Source organism: Suncus etruscus, chromosome 7, assembly GCF_024139225.1.
Source record: "Suncus etruscus isolate mSunEtr1 chromosome 7, mSunEtr1.pri.cur, whole genome shotgun sequence".
NCBI lineage: Eukaryota > Metazoa > Chordata > Mammalia > Eulipotyphla > Soricidae > Suncus > Suncus etruscus.
Window position 1 is genome coordinate 57,466,511 of NC_064854.1, and position 18,785 is coordinate 57,485,295.

General features: G+C 41.6%; 1 protein-coding gene across 1 annotated transcript in view; it reads right to left on the bottom strand.

Annotated features, from left to right (window-relative positions):
* Positions 1-18,785, bottom strand: part of RABGAP1L (RAB GTPase activating protein 1 like) — a 369,153-nt gene that overhangs the window by 88,085 nt on the left and 262,283 nt on the right. The window contains exon 17 of the mRNA XM_049776425.1: positions 16,399-16,440. Coding sequence (XP_049632382.1) covers positions 16,399-16,440 — 42 coding nt within the window. The remainder of the gene's footprint in view (positions 1-16,398; positions 16,441-18,785) is intronic.

Below are 18,785 nucleotides of genomic sequence, written 5' to 3' on the forward strand. Positions count from 1 at the left end.
TGTGCAAGGCAAACGCCCTACCACTGTGTGATTGCTCGCCCCTCTTTCCTTTTTGACACTGTGGTTTGCAACATTATTATTATTATTTTTTTTTTTTTTTGGTTTTTGGGCCACACCCGGTGATGCTCAGGGGTTACTCCTGGCTATGCGCTCAGAAGTCGCTCCTGGCTTGGGGGACCATATGGGACGCCGGGGGATCGAACCGCGGTCCGTCCTAGGCTAGCGCAGGTAAGGCAGGCACCTTACCTTTAGCGCCACCGCCCGGCCCCACATTATTGAGGAGAACTCTGCCTGTTAAGTATCTCCGCCTTCAGCCTTCAGCACCAAGTTTTTGTCCAGAGTGATCAGTTCCAACTTTCATTGTTCTAGTAGATCCTTCTCTATTCTTTTTTTGTTTTGTTTTGTTTTGTTTTTGGGTCACACCCAGCAGCACTCAGGGGTTATTCCTGGCTCTACGCTCAGAAATTGCTCCTGGCAGACTCAGGGGACCATATGGGATGCCAGGATTCGAACCACCGACCTTCTACATGAAAGGCAAATGCCTTACCTCTATGCTATCTCTCCAGCCCCATCCTTCTCTATTCTTGCTACACTTACCACTCTTTGTGATGAGCTTTCTACCTTGGGCTGGACCTGCTGACCTTTGTCTCTATTGTCTCTGGGTATTATTACCATATTTGTTTTTCTTATATCGCAAAAATTAGTGAATTTATTCTATGTCTATCCCTTTCCCTCTGGCTCATTTTACTCAGCACAATAGTTTCCATGTCCACCCATGTATAAGCAAATTTCATGACTTCATTTTTCCTAATGATTGCATAGTATCTCTTTGTATAGATGTACCACAGTTTCTTCAGCCACTCATCGGTTTTTGGATACCTAGATTGTTTCCAGATTATGGCTATTGTAAATAGTGTATATCACTAGGAATGGTATTACTGGGCTGGGTCTTATGAAGGCTCAATTTCTAGCTTTTTGAGGAATGTTCATATTATTTTTACAAAAGGCTGGACCAGTCTAAAAACATCTAACCCCATCAAAAATGGGGGGAAGAAATGAACAGACACTTCCTTAAAGAAAAATAAAGATGGCCAAAAGACACATGAAAAAAAGTGTTCCTCATCACTAATATTAGGAAAATACAAATGATACCTTTGTCTTCTTTCATGACATTTGTTACTATTAACATTTTTTAATTTTTTCTTTAAGTCTTATTCTCCTTGTCAAACACAAAATATAAGGGCCAGATCGAGAGGGAAGAGAAGAGAGAACCTTGAGGACTTCATTGGGTCTGGGATGTGGCTCAGAGGTAAAGCACATGCCTTTCCTGATTAATGTCCTTGGTTCAATCCCCACACCACAAAAATAAAAACATAAAATCTTATTGACAAGTTGTTAGGAAAAATAAAAACAAAGTAAGATTCTTGCCTTGCCTCTCACATTAATGTATTCTTTATTTTATGTAGCCTTTTTGATCTGTTTTATTTTTTATTTTGTGGCGAGAATAAGAATAAAAATATTTTCAGTTGCTGATGTGGACCAGGTAATGTGCCTTCTACTCCATTCCTAAAGCAGGCTACAGTCAAACCACAGCTCAAATAATTATCTGCTCTTATTTTGCAAAGCCAGTTGCCAAATCTCAGATTTTCTGGCCACACCCATAGGTGCTCAGGGCTTATTCCAAGTTCTGAGCTCAGGGATCACTCTTTTTGTTTGTTTGTTTGTTTTTGGTTTTTGGGCAATGCTCAGGGGTTACTCCTGGCTCTATGCTCAGAAATCGCTCCTGGCAGGCTGGGGGGACCATATGGGATGCTGGGATTCGAACCACCGACCTTCTGCATGCAAGGCAAATGCCTTACCTCCACGCTATCTCTCTGGCTCCAAGGATCACTCTTGAGGAAGCTTGGGGGGCCATATGAAACACTGGAGATCAAAGTCAGGTTGGGTTGTGCAAGGCAAGTGCACAACTCCAAGCCTATGATCTCTTTTCTTTTGAAACCAGAAGTCAAGTAAAATTTCCCCTTGAGTTATAAAGATTTCATTTTTGTTGCTCTTTTCTTTCCTAAAAGATCCCACAAGATCTCAACAAAGCAACTATAGGTTTGCTAAGGAATGATTTCAATAACTCCAACTAGTAGATGGTATGCTTAGCTAGTCTATGTTCTCAGATAGTCTATGCCAAGATAGTTATTTTATTTCAACTTTATAAATAAACTAAATTTTAAAAAAACCATTACAGTGGCATTAATAAAGTTTTTAAGAGCATCTTAAATTATATCATTCCAAAATGTCAACCTATGTAATAATACTTTAAAAGAAAAACAGACTATACTAACTAAAACTACCTGGTTAACTGCAGCAAAACCATGATTAATGGCAATTGTCATGTTTCTCAAAGTGCTACCATTAATCTAGAACCATCACATTGACAGGCCACAGAAAGTGCAGACAAGCAAGTAGCTGAGTCACAGTGGCCAGTAACAGAGCAGCTGCTGTTTTTAAAAACAAAGACATGATAATCTTGGCTTTTAAGATGTCCCGAATCCTTCGGGATTTAATATATGCCATATAAATGCCAACAGCTTTAGGAAGAATGACACAAGTAACACAAAAGAACCCAAACTGGCACTTAGACCCAAGAGATAGGGGGGGAGGACTACGCAAAGGCTAAGAAGAAACATTGAATTCTCCTTGTTAACACCCCACACCCAGAGCTGTGCTGATGCTAACTGGATTACAAACCCAGCACAGAACAGCGCCTTGTCTTCTAGGCCTTTACAGACTTGATATCAGGCACAGACACACAATTGAGCTGGCTCGGGCATCTTCGTGACAGTGTGTGCTAATGTGCCTCATTGGTACATATAAAACCAGCAGAGACTCTGAGGTCAGAATCCCATGAAAAGAAAACACTGAAAGATGAACTGTGGACAACAGGTGAGTGAATAACAGAATAAAGACATTCCCCCCCCCCCCCCAAAGATGCATCCTCTAGCAGAGGGCAAAGAATTTAAGGGAGGAAGAGATGGAAGGCACCAAGTCATAAAGCCCCTGCAGTAAACAATATAAGAGAAAATGAGAGCCCTGCCTGGTATGGTTGTCATGGAAACCAAGCCATGCTGAAATCTGAGTAGCATCAGGAAGGAAACTCAGCTCTTCATTATCTCTGTGTAACTTTCCAGGTCCCTGTACCATGTTATGTCCTTTCTAAAATCCACCAATACAAAGCTGCAGATCTGATATCCTTGCCCAGACTAGGAGCCATCTGAATAAGAGCCCTACTCTAGAAAGAGAGACTCTCTTCAAGCTGCTAATTTAGAGGCACCAGGTGATTGTGGTATCCCTCTAGACACTTGATCAGAAAAAGCAGGAGCTGAGTTGGGGTAGTGCTCAGTTTTCCAGTGACATCATCTTAGCACATAATAAGCAGTGCATGAGAATATGTGAGTTGCCTTCCCCAGGGAAAAGACTGTAGAAGGGAAACTGCGCAAGGGAAGTAAACACCGGTGAAAGGAGGTCATTGAAATACAATGACTGAAACTCAACCATCAACACCTGTTAACTATTTATCTCATGGTGATTAAAAAAAAAAAAGACTGTGCAGCCCCTTTCCTCATACTGAGAAGAGATGGAGGAAGAGGACACGTAAGGTAAAAACAAATGAAGGCAGCAATAATTCTTTTTTGTTGTTGTTCAGACCTGGTTATGTTTAGTGACGATAGCTAGTGCAGTGTGCAGGGGACCATATGATGCTGGGGTTTGAACCCAGGGTAGCATCCACATGCAAAGCACCACCCCAGTTCTTTGAGTCATATCACCAAACATCAGTGACTTGATATTCACCTTCTAGAATCTTTAGTAGTTCTCAGATCCACCCAACAGCATCTGAGAAACACAGCTTAACTTACCTTGTATTTCTCACCCCATTGCTACAGACACGATGAAGGTTTATTTAGCCTCCCCCCACTCTCCCCACAAGGTAAATATTTCCTGTGAGTCTCTGTATCTTCCCGCCTCTTTCTCACATCTCCAAACCTGATACGGCTTCCTCCATTCCTGCTCTCATTGGAACCACCAGTGTGGAATATGGTTGACAGGACCAAGAATGAGACGCTCTGAGGACAACTGGGACAGAACCAGGTACCTGAGAAATGCAGCAGACCCAGCTACAGACTTCCCTTCCTGCTTGTGCTAGCCAAAAGAGAGATGTTATCTTCCATACAGGGCAGAGGACACTGACTATTCTTTAAACTATTTCCCCTCTCAGATGGTAGGATTTGAATCTGAAGGTTTAAAAATTTAAGATGTAAAACTTAAGTGTTTTGAGGCAGTCACATGTGGAAATTACTCACCTGGAAACTGGCCCTGGGACCCTCAGGGGACCTCCTGGGGTGCTGGGAATGGAACTCAGGCCAGACATGTATAAGGCAGGCAGTCTAACCTGCTGTACTATCTCTCTACTTTTGCTTTAAATGTCCTCCTTCCTATAAATTGGGAAATAGGGTGTGGAATGATCAGACCCCACCCAAACAACACTGCAGGGGATGGTGGAGTCAAAACAAAGATGGAATTTAAGTCGCAAGTTTCCTTATGGAGCTGAACTACCATCTTTGGACCCAGCTTTCCTCTTTCTGGGCTCAGAGAAATAAATGTGCTATCTCAACCACTTTATTCTCTCTTTCTCTTTCTATCTCTCTCTCCCCCCCCTTTCCCTCTCTCTCTCTTTATATATATATCTCTCTCAAGCACACCTTTTCTTGAATAGCAGCTTAGTCAATGTCCTGATCAATCATGATCACATATAGCATATAAATGCTTTGTGAAACTCAGACTTCCATAGTTAAGGAAAAAACAACAAAGAAACAAAAGAGCAGGTTTGTGGGATTTTAGATTATTGTATTTCCTATAAAAGGGGCATATTTCAACCTACCCCAAAACAAGTATCAAAATTTTATACACCTCAGTCAAATTTCCTGACTGGTTATGCTATTATGATCATATCAATCGATTCCCACAGTGAGTCATCAACCCTGTCAGCACTTTAATGAACAAAATTAGTCTGGTTCATGCTGAAAAGCAATATCAGCTATTCCTTCAGATAAAAAGAGCCATAAAAATTTATTGGGCAGTGACATTCTCTGGTAAGTCTCCTGATAATATCTCCCTGTGATCTGCTCACACAGTGATTAGCGGGAGTGCAATGGGGTTTGAGTAGGTAATTAAAGAGCTTTCAGGGATGCTTCCTACCTTTTAAAGGCCATAAAAGAAGGAATGGGGAGACAGAATTCAACTCAGAAGTCAAATGTTCCTTTAGCCAGTGAAGGCAAAGCTCACTGGAATTTCATGATTATTTCAGGCAGTGGATTTGTTTTCATTTGCCTAAATTCAATGATTTGTTGATGTAACAATGGTTCTCACTGGGCTGCATCCTGCTTTTGACTTCAGCATCCAACAGAAATTATGAACTGGGATGACATTTTGGATGTGAGAAGTTGGGCCACTTCTGACTCTGTGCTCAGAGATTACTCTGGAGTTGCGTGGAGGTGGGAGGTCTGATGTGGTGCTGGGAGTCGAAATAGTTGGCTGTGCACAAGACAAGCACCCTACATGCCATACTAGGGTTCTATTTCCCTTTTAATCCCCAGAGCAATGATTCTTAATTACAACAATTACAACCAACTGTCTCTCCCTGAGCCTTAGGGCAGCTGAACACATGTACCATCACATCTCTAGATTTCCCACAGCAAACCAGAGACTGTGAACAGTCTCTAAGTCTACTAGATAAAAGAACTAAATCATTGTGGGCAGTCATTTCCCAAAAGACTTGGAGGAGAAGAGAGGTCAGAAAGGGAAGGACAGCCCTGTAGTAATGAGAGGGACATGGCAGAGGAAAAGGGAAGGGTGGCTACATTTTTAAAGGGGGGGGGGAAGCTTCAGACCAGAGAGACAGTACAGTGTTTAGGGTATTTGCCTTGCATGCTGCTGACCTGGTTTGATCTCTGGCATCCTATATGGTATCCCCTTGGGCCACTAGGAGTGATCCCTGAGTGCAGAGCCAGGAGTAACCCCTGGTATGGCCCAAAAAATCAAATAAGAAAGATGGAGTGTATTTGTACCAAGAGTATTACATTGTCTCATCCAACTAGAATGAGAAGGACTGTGCATTTTACTATTCTGATTTCTGGCACATGATCTCATATTTCTCAGGGCACATAATATTCAGATTATCAATTATCAACGACTTGAAACAGAACATGCTTCCAATTGGTCAAACTCTCCTCCCATCCTGGCATTTCTGGACTGTTTCATGGTAGAAATGAGAAAAATTATTTAACACATTCACAAATATATACTTTTGGAACTGTGATGATAGATAATTCTCTCTGATATAGACCCTTATTCCACAAAAATACATGATTTCTGAAACTCAGGAGACCATGCTTGGAGCAGAACTTGGGGTTCTTGTGTGTAAAACATGCACTTCAGCCCACTGAGTCATTGCCAGGGCCCTGGAACCTGAACACTTAAAAAATCCATGAGTAGGGGGCTGGAGAGACAGCACAGCGGTAGGGTGTTTGCCTTGCAAGACCATTGTTGGTTCGAATCCCGGCATCCCAGATGGTCCCCACCTGCTTGCCAGGAGTGATTTCTGAGCACAGAGCCAGGAATAATGCCTGGGCACCACCAGGTGTGGCCCAAAAACAAACCTCCCCCCAAAAAAAAATTCCTTAAGTATCTTGCACTAGTTCAAAACACACACTTGTATGGTTGTATAGTTGGTTGGCTGGTTTGTTACACATTAACTAGACACAGCCTAAAACTAACATGTCATCCAACTGAACTACAAACCAGTCAAACAAATTGTGCTGACAGGGAACCACTGCACAGAAATAATCCATGTCACACTCCACTTGTAATGCTAGATGATCAGCAGCAATTTCTCTCTCATCAGAGGTATTTTGCTGCCACCAAGTGGCATTTCCTACAGAGAAGCAAAGACACTGCAAAGCTGCTTGCTTCCTTCTTTAGGCTGCTAATTTTGGAATGCCCTCTAGTCCAACTTTTATGGAAAGCTATATGAAGATTCCTCCAAAAACTGGAAATTGAGCTCCCATACGATCCACTCCTAGGGATCACAAGGAACACAAAAATACAATACAAAAATCCCTTTCTCACACCTAGATTCATTGCAGCACTATTTAAAATAGCCAGACTCTGGAAACAACCAAGATGCCCTTCAACAGATGAATGGCTAAAGAAACTGTGGTACATATACACAATGGAATATTATGCAGCCGACAGAAGAGAAGATGTCACGAAATTTTCCTATACATGGAGTATATGGAATCTATTATGCTGAGTGAAATAAGTCTGAGGGAGAGAGATAGGCACAGAATAGTCTCACTCATCTAGGGTTTTAAGAAAAATAAAAGACATTTTTGCAATAATTCTTAGAGACAAAAGAGAGGAAGGCTGGAAGGTCCAGCTTACGACATGAAGCTCACCACAAAAAGTGATGAGTGCAGTTAGAGAAATAATTACATTGAGAACTATCATAACAATGTGAATGAATGAGGGAAGTAGAAAGCCTGTCTAGAGTACAAGCGGGGGTGGGGTGGGGAGGAGGGAGACTTGGGACATTGGTGATGGGAATGTTGCACTGGTGAAGGGGGTGTTCTTTACATGACTGAAACCCAACTACAATCATATTTGTAATCAAGGTGTTTAAATAAATATATTAATGAAAAAAAAGGAGGAGAACAAAAAAAATATCTATAGAAACAGCACTGTCTGCCTCAGTCCTGGGGCTAAGAATGTTCAATTTGTACAAATTTCTTAGGACTTAACTGATCATAATGAATTCATTTAAGTTCTTGCTCTAGGAACTCACAATAAGGTGATAAGATGGAAATATTGATACTTTCATAACTAATAGTATGCAGCTTTTTGTTTTTTGAGGAAGAGGTGAGAGGAAGATTTAGATTTATTTACTCATTGTATCAGTGGGACTGTCAAGACATTAAACAAGCCAAGATATATTTCTGCTGTATATTCTCATCATTAAGCCTAGAGCTAGAATAATAATTGGTGCACAAAAGTATTTAGCTGAATGAGCAAAAATGAAGCCACATTATGATTATGCAATGTAGTTCATGGGTTCTGGGAGAGTTTTAGAGGATAGAGAGCAAATGGGTGAGTAACATGCAGAAGATTATACCATGACATGGTCAATAAAGAGGATAGAGACTGTGTGCAGGGGTCTGGGGAGGTTACTCCAGCCCTGATGAGGAAAGAAAGCAAAGATACACATGATGAAGAACACTGCCTCCTGAGAGCTTCCTTCCAGTCACCACAGCAACCGGGGACCAAGTTGTGGAGGGAAACGAAGTTCACAATTCTATGGAAGTCCTGGAAGAATTCTGCAAAGAAGATGCAGCAAAAATAAAAAAAATGAGGCCTGAAGTTCTGGCTACTGCTATAGGGGAAGTAGGGTCAAGAAAGGGGGCTTAAAAACAGGCAAGAAGATGGGCCAAAATATAGGTCAGAGCCACAGTGACAAGGAAAGAAAAGGCAGGCCAGTACTACCTGTACTTTCTAGTTCTCAGGTAATGTAAAATTCTTCTTAATTCAAAGGAAAAGGCAGGGACATGTGAGTAAGTGGAGAGCAATGCCAACATTAAGCAAATACATTATAAAAATACAAAGACCCTTCTTTAAGAATAATAAAGCCTCACACTGGAGCCACAGTAAGGCATTTGCCTTGTATGCAGCCAACCTGGTTTCAAACCCCTGCAATCTATATAGTTCTGAGCCTTCCAGGAGTGATTTCTGAGTGCACAGACAACAGTAAGCCCAAGTAGCCCCATGTATGCCTCTCCAAAAAAATACAAAATAATAATGATGATAATAATAATAAAAACAAAAAAGTCAATACCACTTCCACATAACTGTGAGAAATAAAAAAGGAAAGAAGTTCTTGAGTTTTCTATAGTTCTAGTCTGAATCAGAGGGAAACTAAGTTAAAAGGAATCAGAGATAAGCAAGTAAGGGAGAGTCCCCGAAGGATCAGGAGACACTGTTTCTGATCCTTAGTAACATTGCTCAACGCCCTAACTGGTGAAAGGACAGCTGAGAGCAAAAGGTCACCTAAGCCCATTGGGGAAGGAGAGAGAAATAAACTATCATTCACTTTTAACCACAGCCTGAGACAAAAGAACCTACTATGGCCAAAATTGCTCTCTTCCAACATGCTATGGCTGAGATAGATTCTGACTCAGAATAGAAATGAGGAGTAGGAGGACCAGCCCATGGTAGGAAGCTTGTCACAAAGAGTGGAGAGTGCAGCTAGAGTAGAGAAGGGTCTACTATGAAAGTGATAGTTGGGGTGGCGGGGTGGCACTAGAGGTAAGGTGTCTGCCTTGCAAGCGCTAGCCAAGGAAAGATCTTGACCACAGTTCGATCCCCTGGCGTCCCATATGGTCCCCCCAAGCCATGGGCAATTTCTGAGTGATTAGCCAGGAGTAACCCCTGAGCATCAAACTGATGTGGCCTGAAAAACCAAAAAAAAAAAAAAAGAAAGAAAGTGATAGTTGGAACTAGTCAGTCTGGACAAAAAGTGGTGCTGGAAGGAGATAAAGTGACATACGTGGTAGCTCTTTATTAAAAGTAGTACAAACCACAATGTCAAAGAGAGAAAATAAGAAGGAAAAAGAATATGAAGCATGTGGGAAAGGGAGAGTGGATGGGAAAGAAGAGTTTATCAGAAAGGGTGAGAAGGAAACTGCTGATAGTGGTGGTAGGAAATACCCACTGGTGAAAGCTGTTGTACATAAAAAAAAACAAAGAGGGGCCAGAGCGGTAAGTAGGCACAGCGGTAGGGCATCTGCCCTGCACATGCTAAACTAAGACGGACTGCAGTTCAATCCCCCATACTAGCATTCAGTCCCATATGGTTCCCCAAGGCAGGAGAGATTTCTGAGCGCATAGCCAGGAGTAACCCCTGATCATCACCGGGTCTGGCCCAAAAAACAAAAAACAAAAAACAAACAAACAAACAAAAAAACAAAGAAAAAAATTATGACTCAGGTTTCTGCCCAATCCTGTCTATTATGCTATGACTGAAGAATGGTATATGCAATAAATGAATTCGCCCTGGAGAAGTCTATCTACCCGATCCATGGGCACTGCCAGCATTCTGAACGATCTGATGCTGTCTCCTATAATATATAATTCCTTCACCAAAGTTTTTCTAGTTCCTCAGCAGAATACTGTTAAGCCCCAAACAGCTGCTATTCCAAGAACAGGTGGTTAAACCAAACTGAGGATATATTCACCTACATCAGTGGTCTCAAACGCACGGCCCGCGGGCCGTTTGTGGCCCTCCATACATTTTGTGGCCCGCGGCCAGCCTTCAAATATCGCAGTATTCGCGATTATTCACTTACCAAATAATCGCAATAAAAATCGCATTAGTAAGAAAAATATCGCATTAAATATTCATATACCCCGAGCAGTTCCATTCGGGGTATGCAAATGTTTAATGGGGTTTTTTGTGATTTTTTTCTTTCTAATGCAATTTTTTATTGCGAATATTTGGTAAGCGAAAAACGCGAATACTTTGCACCTAGCGCAGACGTCATTTCTGCTGTTCCTGCCCGCTGTCCCTTGCATTATCGGAGGCCTAAGGGAGAGAAGTTTATTACAGAATTAGATTTTGTCAGACCTTCATCATGACTTCATCAAAGCCTGCAGTGAAGAGAAAGATTGATGACGAGCACAGACAATTTCAGGAAAAGTGGGAGACACAGTATTTCTTTGTTGAGCACAGGGATATCCCCACATGTCTTATTTGCTCAGAGAAAGTTGCAGTGCACAAGGAATACAACTTGAAACGCCATTATTCAACTAAACATGCTGAGGAATGTGCAAAATATCAAGAAAATGAGAGAGCCAAGCGGGTTGCCAGTCTTAAAGCATGTCTAATGAGGCAACAAGATTTCTTCAAGAAAGCCAACTGAAGAGAATGTTGCATCAGTCGAAGCTAGTTACATGGTTAGTGAGATGATTGCTAAGGCAGGGGAACCATTCACAGGAGAGTTTGTCAAAAAAATGCATGTTACAGGCTGCAAGTATTATCTGTCCAGAAAAGAAAGATTTAGCAAAATCAGCCTTTCTGCCAACACTGTGGCAGAGCACATTTCTGACATGTTAAGTGACATTTATCATCAACTGTATGAGAAAGTCAAATGTTTTGATGCATACTCAGTTGCTCTTGACGAGGGCACAGATATAACAGACACTACGCAGCTCACAATTTATGTCTGTGGTATTGATTGCAATTTTAAATTGACAGAGCAGCTGCTCACAATAATTTCAATGCATGGCCAGACCACTGCTAATGAGATATTTTGGCATCTGTGTGATGCCATTGAGAATGCAGGTTTGCCATTGAAGAGGTTTGTTGGAATAATAACTGATGGATTGCCATCGATGACAGGGAGGAAAAATGGACTGGTGGCACTTGTTCAAAAAAAAAACTTGAAGAGGAGGGTGTAGAGAAGGCCATTGCTCTTCACTGCACTATCCATCAGCAGGCCCTTTGCAGTAAATGCCTGCCGTGTGACAATGTGATATCTGTTGTGAAATGCATCAACCAAATCAGATTCAGGGGCTTAAAGTACAGGAGGTTCCGTGCTTTTTTAGAGAAAATGGAGTCAGAATATGGAGATGTGCTCTATTTCACCGAGGTACATTGGCTCAGCAGGGGAAATGTCCTGAAAAGATTTTTTGAGTTGAGAGAAGTGAAAGCCTTCATGGAGAAGAATGGGAATGCTGTTTCTGAGTTGAGTGATCACAAATGGCTCATGGACTTAGCTTTTCTTGTTGACATCACACATAAGCTGAATGTACTAAACAAGATGTTACAAGGCCCGGGGCAGCTTATCAGTGCTGCCTATGACAACGTCAGAGCATTCTCCACAAAACTTGTGTTATGGAAATCTCAGCTCTCTCAGACAAACCTTTGCCATTTCCCAGCATTCAAGAAACTTGTGGATGCAGGCATACCATTCAGTGGTGAGAAATATGTTGATGCTATTTTTTTTTTTTTTTTTGGTTTTTGAGCCACACCCGGTGACGCTCAGGGGTTACTCCTGGCTATGCGCTCAGAAGTCGCTCCTGGCTTGGGGGACCATATGGGACGCCGGGGGATCGAACCGCGGTCCGTCCTAGGCTAGCACAGGCAAGGCAGGCACCTTACCTCTAGCACCACTGCCCGGCCCCTGATGCTATTTTTAAGCTAGAGAAAGAATTTGATCACAGATTTGCAGACTTCAAAAAGCACAGAGCCACTTTCCAAATTTTTGTGGACCCCTTTTCCTTTGATGTGCAAGATGCCCCTCCTGTGCTTCAAATGGAGCTCACTGACCTGCAACGCAACTCTGATCTCAAAGCCACATTCAGGGAGATTAGTGGAAAAGCAGACATGCATGGGCAATTTTTGAGAATTGCCCCCCAGCTTCCCTGAGCTTTCCTGAATGTTCAAGCGCACTATGTGCCTTTTTGGGAGCACATATTTGTGTGAAAAGTTATTCTCCACATTGAACTTCAATAAGTCAAAGTACAGGTCTAGACTTAATGATGATCATCTTCAAGCCATACTGAGAGTCTCAACTGCTTCCTCTCTAAAGCCAAATGTGGTTCAGATTTGTGAGAAGAAGTGCTGTCAAGTCTCTGGCAGCTAGGAATAGGCAAAAGATGCCATGTTCAGAAGAACTGTTCATGATCTTCACTCAATGTTCTATTCATGTTCAGAAGAAATAACTAAAACTGTTAATGATGTTTGAGGACTTTTTTTTTTTTGTGAAATCCCTTATGCGGCCCTGCCTTACCCTGACTTTGCCTCCTGGGCCCCCAGGTAAATTGAGTTTGAGACCCCTGATCTACATGTATGATATCTGATTTTTAGTTTTTATTTATTGTTAGGCCACACCTGGCGATGCTTAGGGCTTGCTACTGTCTCTGTACTCAGAAATTATTCCTGGTACTGTTTGGGGACCATAACAGATCAAACACAACTTGGTTGCAAGCAAGGCAAATGCCTAACTTCTATACTATCGCTCCAGCCTCATCTGAACATTTTGTTGTTATAAGAAAAAAAATTAATGAAACAATCAGGTCTTGGCTTCCTTAATTATCAGTGTGGGAGAGGGAGCAGGCTATTGGGTGGGAGCAAATTAGATGGTTTTTCTCCTGTAAATACTATCTATGGTTCTCCTGTAAATAGCACCTGGACACTTCTTGCCAGCTAATGAGCACAGTAATGAACACCGTATAGTAAGCACTCAAGAAATGTCGCTTTCAGGGCCCGAAGAGATAACACAGTGGAAGGGTGTTTGCCTGCATGAAGCTGATCCAGGATGGCAAGTGGTTCGAATCCCGGTATCCCATATGATCTCCCGAGCCTGCCAGGAGCAATTTCTGTGCGCAGTGCCAGGAGTAACCCCTGAACACTGCCCAGAGTGACCCAAAAACAGAAAGGAAGGAAGGAAGGAAGGAAGGAAGGAAGGAAGGAAGGAAGGAAGGAAGGAAGGAAGGAAGGAAGGAAGGAAGGAAGGAAGGAAGGAAGGGAGGGAGGGAGGGAGGGAGGGAGGAATAAAAGAAAGAAAGAAAGAAAGAAAGAAAGAAAGAAAGAAAGAAAGAAAGAAAGAAAGAAAGAAAGAAAGAAAGAAAGAAAGAAAGAAAGAAAGAAAGAAAGAAAGAAAGAAAGAAGGGAGGGAGGGAGGGAGGGAGGGAGGGGGAGGGAGGGGGGGAGGGAGGGAGGGAGGGAGGGAGGGAGGGAGGGAGGGAGGGAAGGCAAGCAGGAAGGGAGGAAGAAAGGGGAGAAAGAAAAAGAAGGAAGAGAGGGGGGGAGAGAGAGGGAGAGAGAGAGAGAGAGAGAGAGAGAGAGAGAGAGAGAGAGAGAGAGAGAGAGAGAGAGAGAGAGAGAAGAAAGCCACGACCCATGACTGCATTCGGTCATGATTTTCTCATTGATGTTCTCATTTATGGTGTATATAGAAGAAACAAAGGCAGTGGCCAATAAAAACAAGCCCGGAGATTCTGCCAGGTTGGGGCATGACAAGAAGGAACTTAGGGACAATTGTAGAGGGTTACTGGTACTCATGGTGATGGAGAGTACAGTATAGTAATATGGTAATTAATATAAATGAACATGAACATTAACATATTAGAACACAATGAGCAAAATATATTCATATATATCACATGCATATATGTAATATAATATATTCATATAATATGAACATAATATATTCATATTAACATTCATGAAACATTAATATTTGTGCTACTATAAATCAAAATAAGTACATTTTTCCTAAAGTTATTTCCCTTTCTGATTAACTTACTCAAAGGAAAGATCCAGCAGTACAGAATTCCTCCCATATCCAACCTATTTTCACCCATGTCTCATTCAGGGGGTCAAGTAGAGGCTCCCAACATTATCAAGATATCATATTATTGGAAAAACTGAAGAATTGGAGTTGGGGAATTTAGAAACAAATCATGAAGTGGAGCCACAACAATGGCAGCTAGTACTTTTTAGCAGTACAATTTTCTACACACTATGGCAAACACTTTTATATCCTAACAATTCCACAGATTAGCTTCTATTATTAATACAATACACAGAGTAAACACATTGATTAATTTGCTAAGGTCATATGCTAGAGCTGAAAGAAGAATGGGAGAGCTGTCATTTGAACAACCCCGACCAAAAGGGGAGGGGAGCCCATACCTTTGTTTGACAAAGTGATCGCCCCATCAATAGTAGGATGGCATTTTTACAGACAAAACAGACCAAGTAACTTCCCCTAACTCTGCAGCTAATAATGTCTTTCTGTTACTATTCTGCTAAAGCTGCACTGATATGTTGATAGAAAAATCCAATGAGGTAATTATAATTGAATACTAAAGTGTCTTACAAATTTCTTGTGATTGGAGAAAGCACACAAAATTGAAATGCATGTTTCTTTTTTAGTCAGTAGTAGATTATAGAAGCTTTCTAATAATTCAATAGCATATTTAGGTACCTCCAGGGATGTTATTATCTTACTAAATATTTGAGAAAAATAGATGGTATCATTTTGACAGAAAACAGGCTCCATTTTTTCACATATCATCTAATTCATAAATGTTAAAAATCTTTATATATAACTAGAAGGTGTGCTACACTGGCAAGATTAAATTGATTATAAGAAAAGCAATGACAAAAGTTATAAATATGCCTCAAGCATGGGAACAGGAAGAATCAGAGCTCCTAAGAGAAGCCTTGGTCTTTAAAAAAATTGAATTAGGAAAAAAAATTGAATTGGGGGCCTGAGAGATAGCATGGAGGTAAGGTGTTTGCCTTGCATGCAGAAGGATATTGGTTCGAATCCCAGCATCCCATATGGTCCCCTGAGCCTGCCAGGAGCGATTTCTGAGTATAAAGGCAGGAGTAAACCCTGAGTGCTGCCGGGTGGGACCCCCCCCCAAAAAAAAAATTGAATTAAGAGGGTGAAGTGATAGCACAGTGGTAGGGCATTTGCCTCGCATGCAACTGACCAGGACAGACCTGGTTCCATCCCCGCATCCCATATGGTCCCAAGCCAGGAATGATTTCTGTGCGCAGAGCCAGGAGTAACCCCTGGTGTGTGGCCGGAAGGAAGGAAGGAAGGAAGGAAGGAAGGAAGGAAGGAAGGAAGGAAGGAAGGAAGGAAGGAAGGAAGGAAGGAAGGAAGGAAGGAAGGAAGGAAGGAAGGAAGGATGAAAGGAAGGAAGGAAGGATGAAAGGAAGGAAGGAAGGATGAAAGGAAGGAAGGAAGGATGAAACGAAGGGAGGGAGGGAAGGAAGGAAGGAAGGAAGGAAGGAAGGAAGGAAGGAAGGAAGGAAGGAAGGAAGGAAGGAAGGAAGGATGAAAGGAAGGGAAGGAAGGAAGGAAGGAAGGAAGGAAGGAAGGAAGGAAGGAAGGAAGGAAAGAAAGAAAGAAAGAAAGAAAGAAAGAAAGAAAGAAAGAAAGAAAGAAAGAAAGAAAGAAAGAAAGAAAGAAAGAAAGAAAGAAAGAAAGAAAGAAAGAAAGAAAGAACAAGAATAAAATTGAATTACACCAGAAAGATAGTACAGCAGGTAAGGTGATCACCTTGCATGTTGCCAACCTGGGTTCGATCCCCAGTTCCACATGTGGGCTTTTGTGCCTTTCCAGAGTGATCCTTGAGCACAGAGCCAGAAATAGGCCCTGAGCACAGTTGGGTGAGGGCCCAAAACATAAAAATTCAATTAAACTTAATTTGACAAGTTGCTTAGTTCCAAAAGCAGAGAGGTAAGTTTGATATTTTAAAAACAGAAACAAGACTTACCTTTAGGAGAGCCAAGGCAACATGAAAGATTATGTTCAGACCCTGAAACAAAGAAACAGAAGTTCAAAGTTGATAGTGACACATTATCACTGTTATGAACAATTTCCTCAGGACTTCCAGATAATTTTAATAGAATTCTGGTCCAGAGTACAGTGGGGAGATTGCTTGCCTTACATGTGCTGTAGCTAGATTAGATTCCCCCCACATCCCACATGATCCCCTAGCACTGCTTGGTGTGATTGATTTTTTATATATATTATGTTTTTTATTTAAACACCTTAGTTACAAGGTTGTTCATAATAACAATTTTTCCCATAGATAAAGTTGTTCATGATTGACTTAAAGTCATGGAGTATGTAACCTTTCACCAGAACCCTGATGCCCTCTTCGCTCCCACCCACCCTTGGCCTGCCAGACATATTTTTTCTTCTCTCTTCTCTCCTCCTCTCCTCTCCTCATATTTTTTCTTCTCTCCTCTCTCCTCTCCTTTCCTCTCCTCTCCTCTCTCCTCTCCTTTCCTCTCCCCTCCTCTTCCCTCCCCTCCCCTCTCTTCTCTTCTTTCCTCTCCTCTGCCTCTCCCCTTCCCCCTCCCCCTCCCCCTCCCCCACCCCCATTCCTCCCTCCTCTCTCTCTCTCTCTCCTCTTTTTTCTTTTTTTGTCATTGTGGTTTGTACTACTGAAAATGCAGGGGTATCATGAATATCCCTGTCATATTAGACCCTTCTCTACTTTAACTGAACTCTCCACTCTTTTTTTTTTTGCTAGCTTCCTATCATGGACTGGTCCTAGGAGTGATTCTTGAATACGGAACCAAGAGTAAGCCTTGAGTTTGGTGTGGTCCAAAAGTAAATAAATAAAATGAAAAATAAAGTCCTTGAATGCTTGTATGGGATCATATTGTCTAAAAGGGCCAGAGGGATTTCCCACATGTTGAGAAGAGGTCCTTGACAATCCATGTCTCTGCACTACAGAAAACTTGGGGTGCATGGTGTCACTGTGGGCTTTGGGAGTATCTGTCCCCAGGACACTTTTGCAAAGAAGCTCTTATCCTTGTCACAGTGCTTTGTCCTTTCTTCAGCTGAAGAATCTCTCTTTCCCCCATAGGACCTAGAAAAAGCTGTTTGAGAGGGTCTCATGTGTGAGCTTAGGGGTAAACTTGTCCATTTGGGACAGACATCTTTCACTCTGAGTATAAATGAGTCATCCCTCACTTGTCATGGGAAGCCACTCCATATATTGGGTGCCCCTAAACACAGGAGAAATACACCAAGTCTCATCTATTTTTCTTGAGAATTTAAAGTGGTGAATTATTCACATCTCTTTATTAAATTGATTTTATTTTGCTAACCTAATACTGACTTGATTACTAATGCAATAATGACAAGAACATGATAAGTGGGACTTTCATTTTCTTATGCAATATAAATCAAAATATGATATTTAAAGCTTTACCATCGCCCTTCTCTGAGAGATTTACTCAAACTTTATTCTATTTGCTATCACACAATTACATGAAACTATCAGCTTTTTTAAACTTTATTTAAACACAGTGGTTGACAACTTAAGGTTATTCATGATACAGTTGTTTCGGGTATTCAATGTTTCCACAGCAATCCTACCACTAGTGTGACCTTCCCTCCGCCACTGTCCTGTTTCCTACCCACCAAACTCAAAGCCTGTCCCTTGAGCAGGCACAAAATATTTATTTTATATTGCCTGTTTACAACAAAATGGTTAATGAAATTACTAACAATTACTTTATTGAAAAGAAAATTTGTAAAAATTATTCTCTCTCATAATGAGGCCATTAAAATCATGTCTGTGCGTTCACTGAGCTGTTAGTTGCTAGTTTAGCCTTTTGGGTTACTGTTATTTCTTTAATGAGCTTACTTGACTTCTATACTAAATTCCCATCTAATCTGATATATTCCTAATAGGCTGTCAGTACTATGAAATTTGGGAGTGCTGCAAAGCCTCACATGCAGTAGTAATACACTCAAGAAATTCCAGCATCTACAACAGTGGGATGATGGATTTCAGCAGCTTGACTTACATCTCTTCCAAGTGGCAACGCTTTAAATATAGGCCTTTGTTTACAGGGCTGAGATTGTGGGACATGGGTGTAGCTGTTGGAGCACCTGGCAGTATGGGGTGGGTCTGTTGCCCCCATTCCTAAAAGACCCTTGAGTTCTCAGCCTGAAAATGGATGTCCCTGGAATTTTTTGTCAGCTTGGTATCCTTAGAGATTAGTCATAAAGCAGAGAAGCTGGGCTGTCTGCATAGCCTATATGGCAGTGGCAGTCAAAACTATCATCTTTACTGTATCTGTCTTGAGGCAGCTTTAGCGGTTGAACTCAGGCTGCAACACTCTTGAGTGTGGCACATGT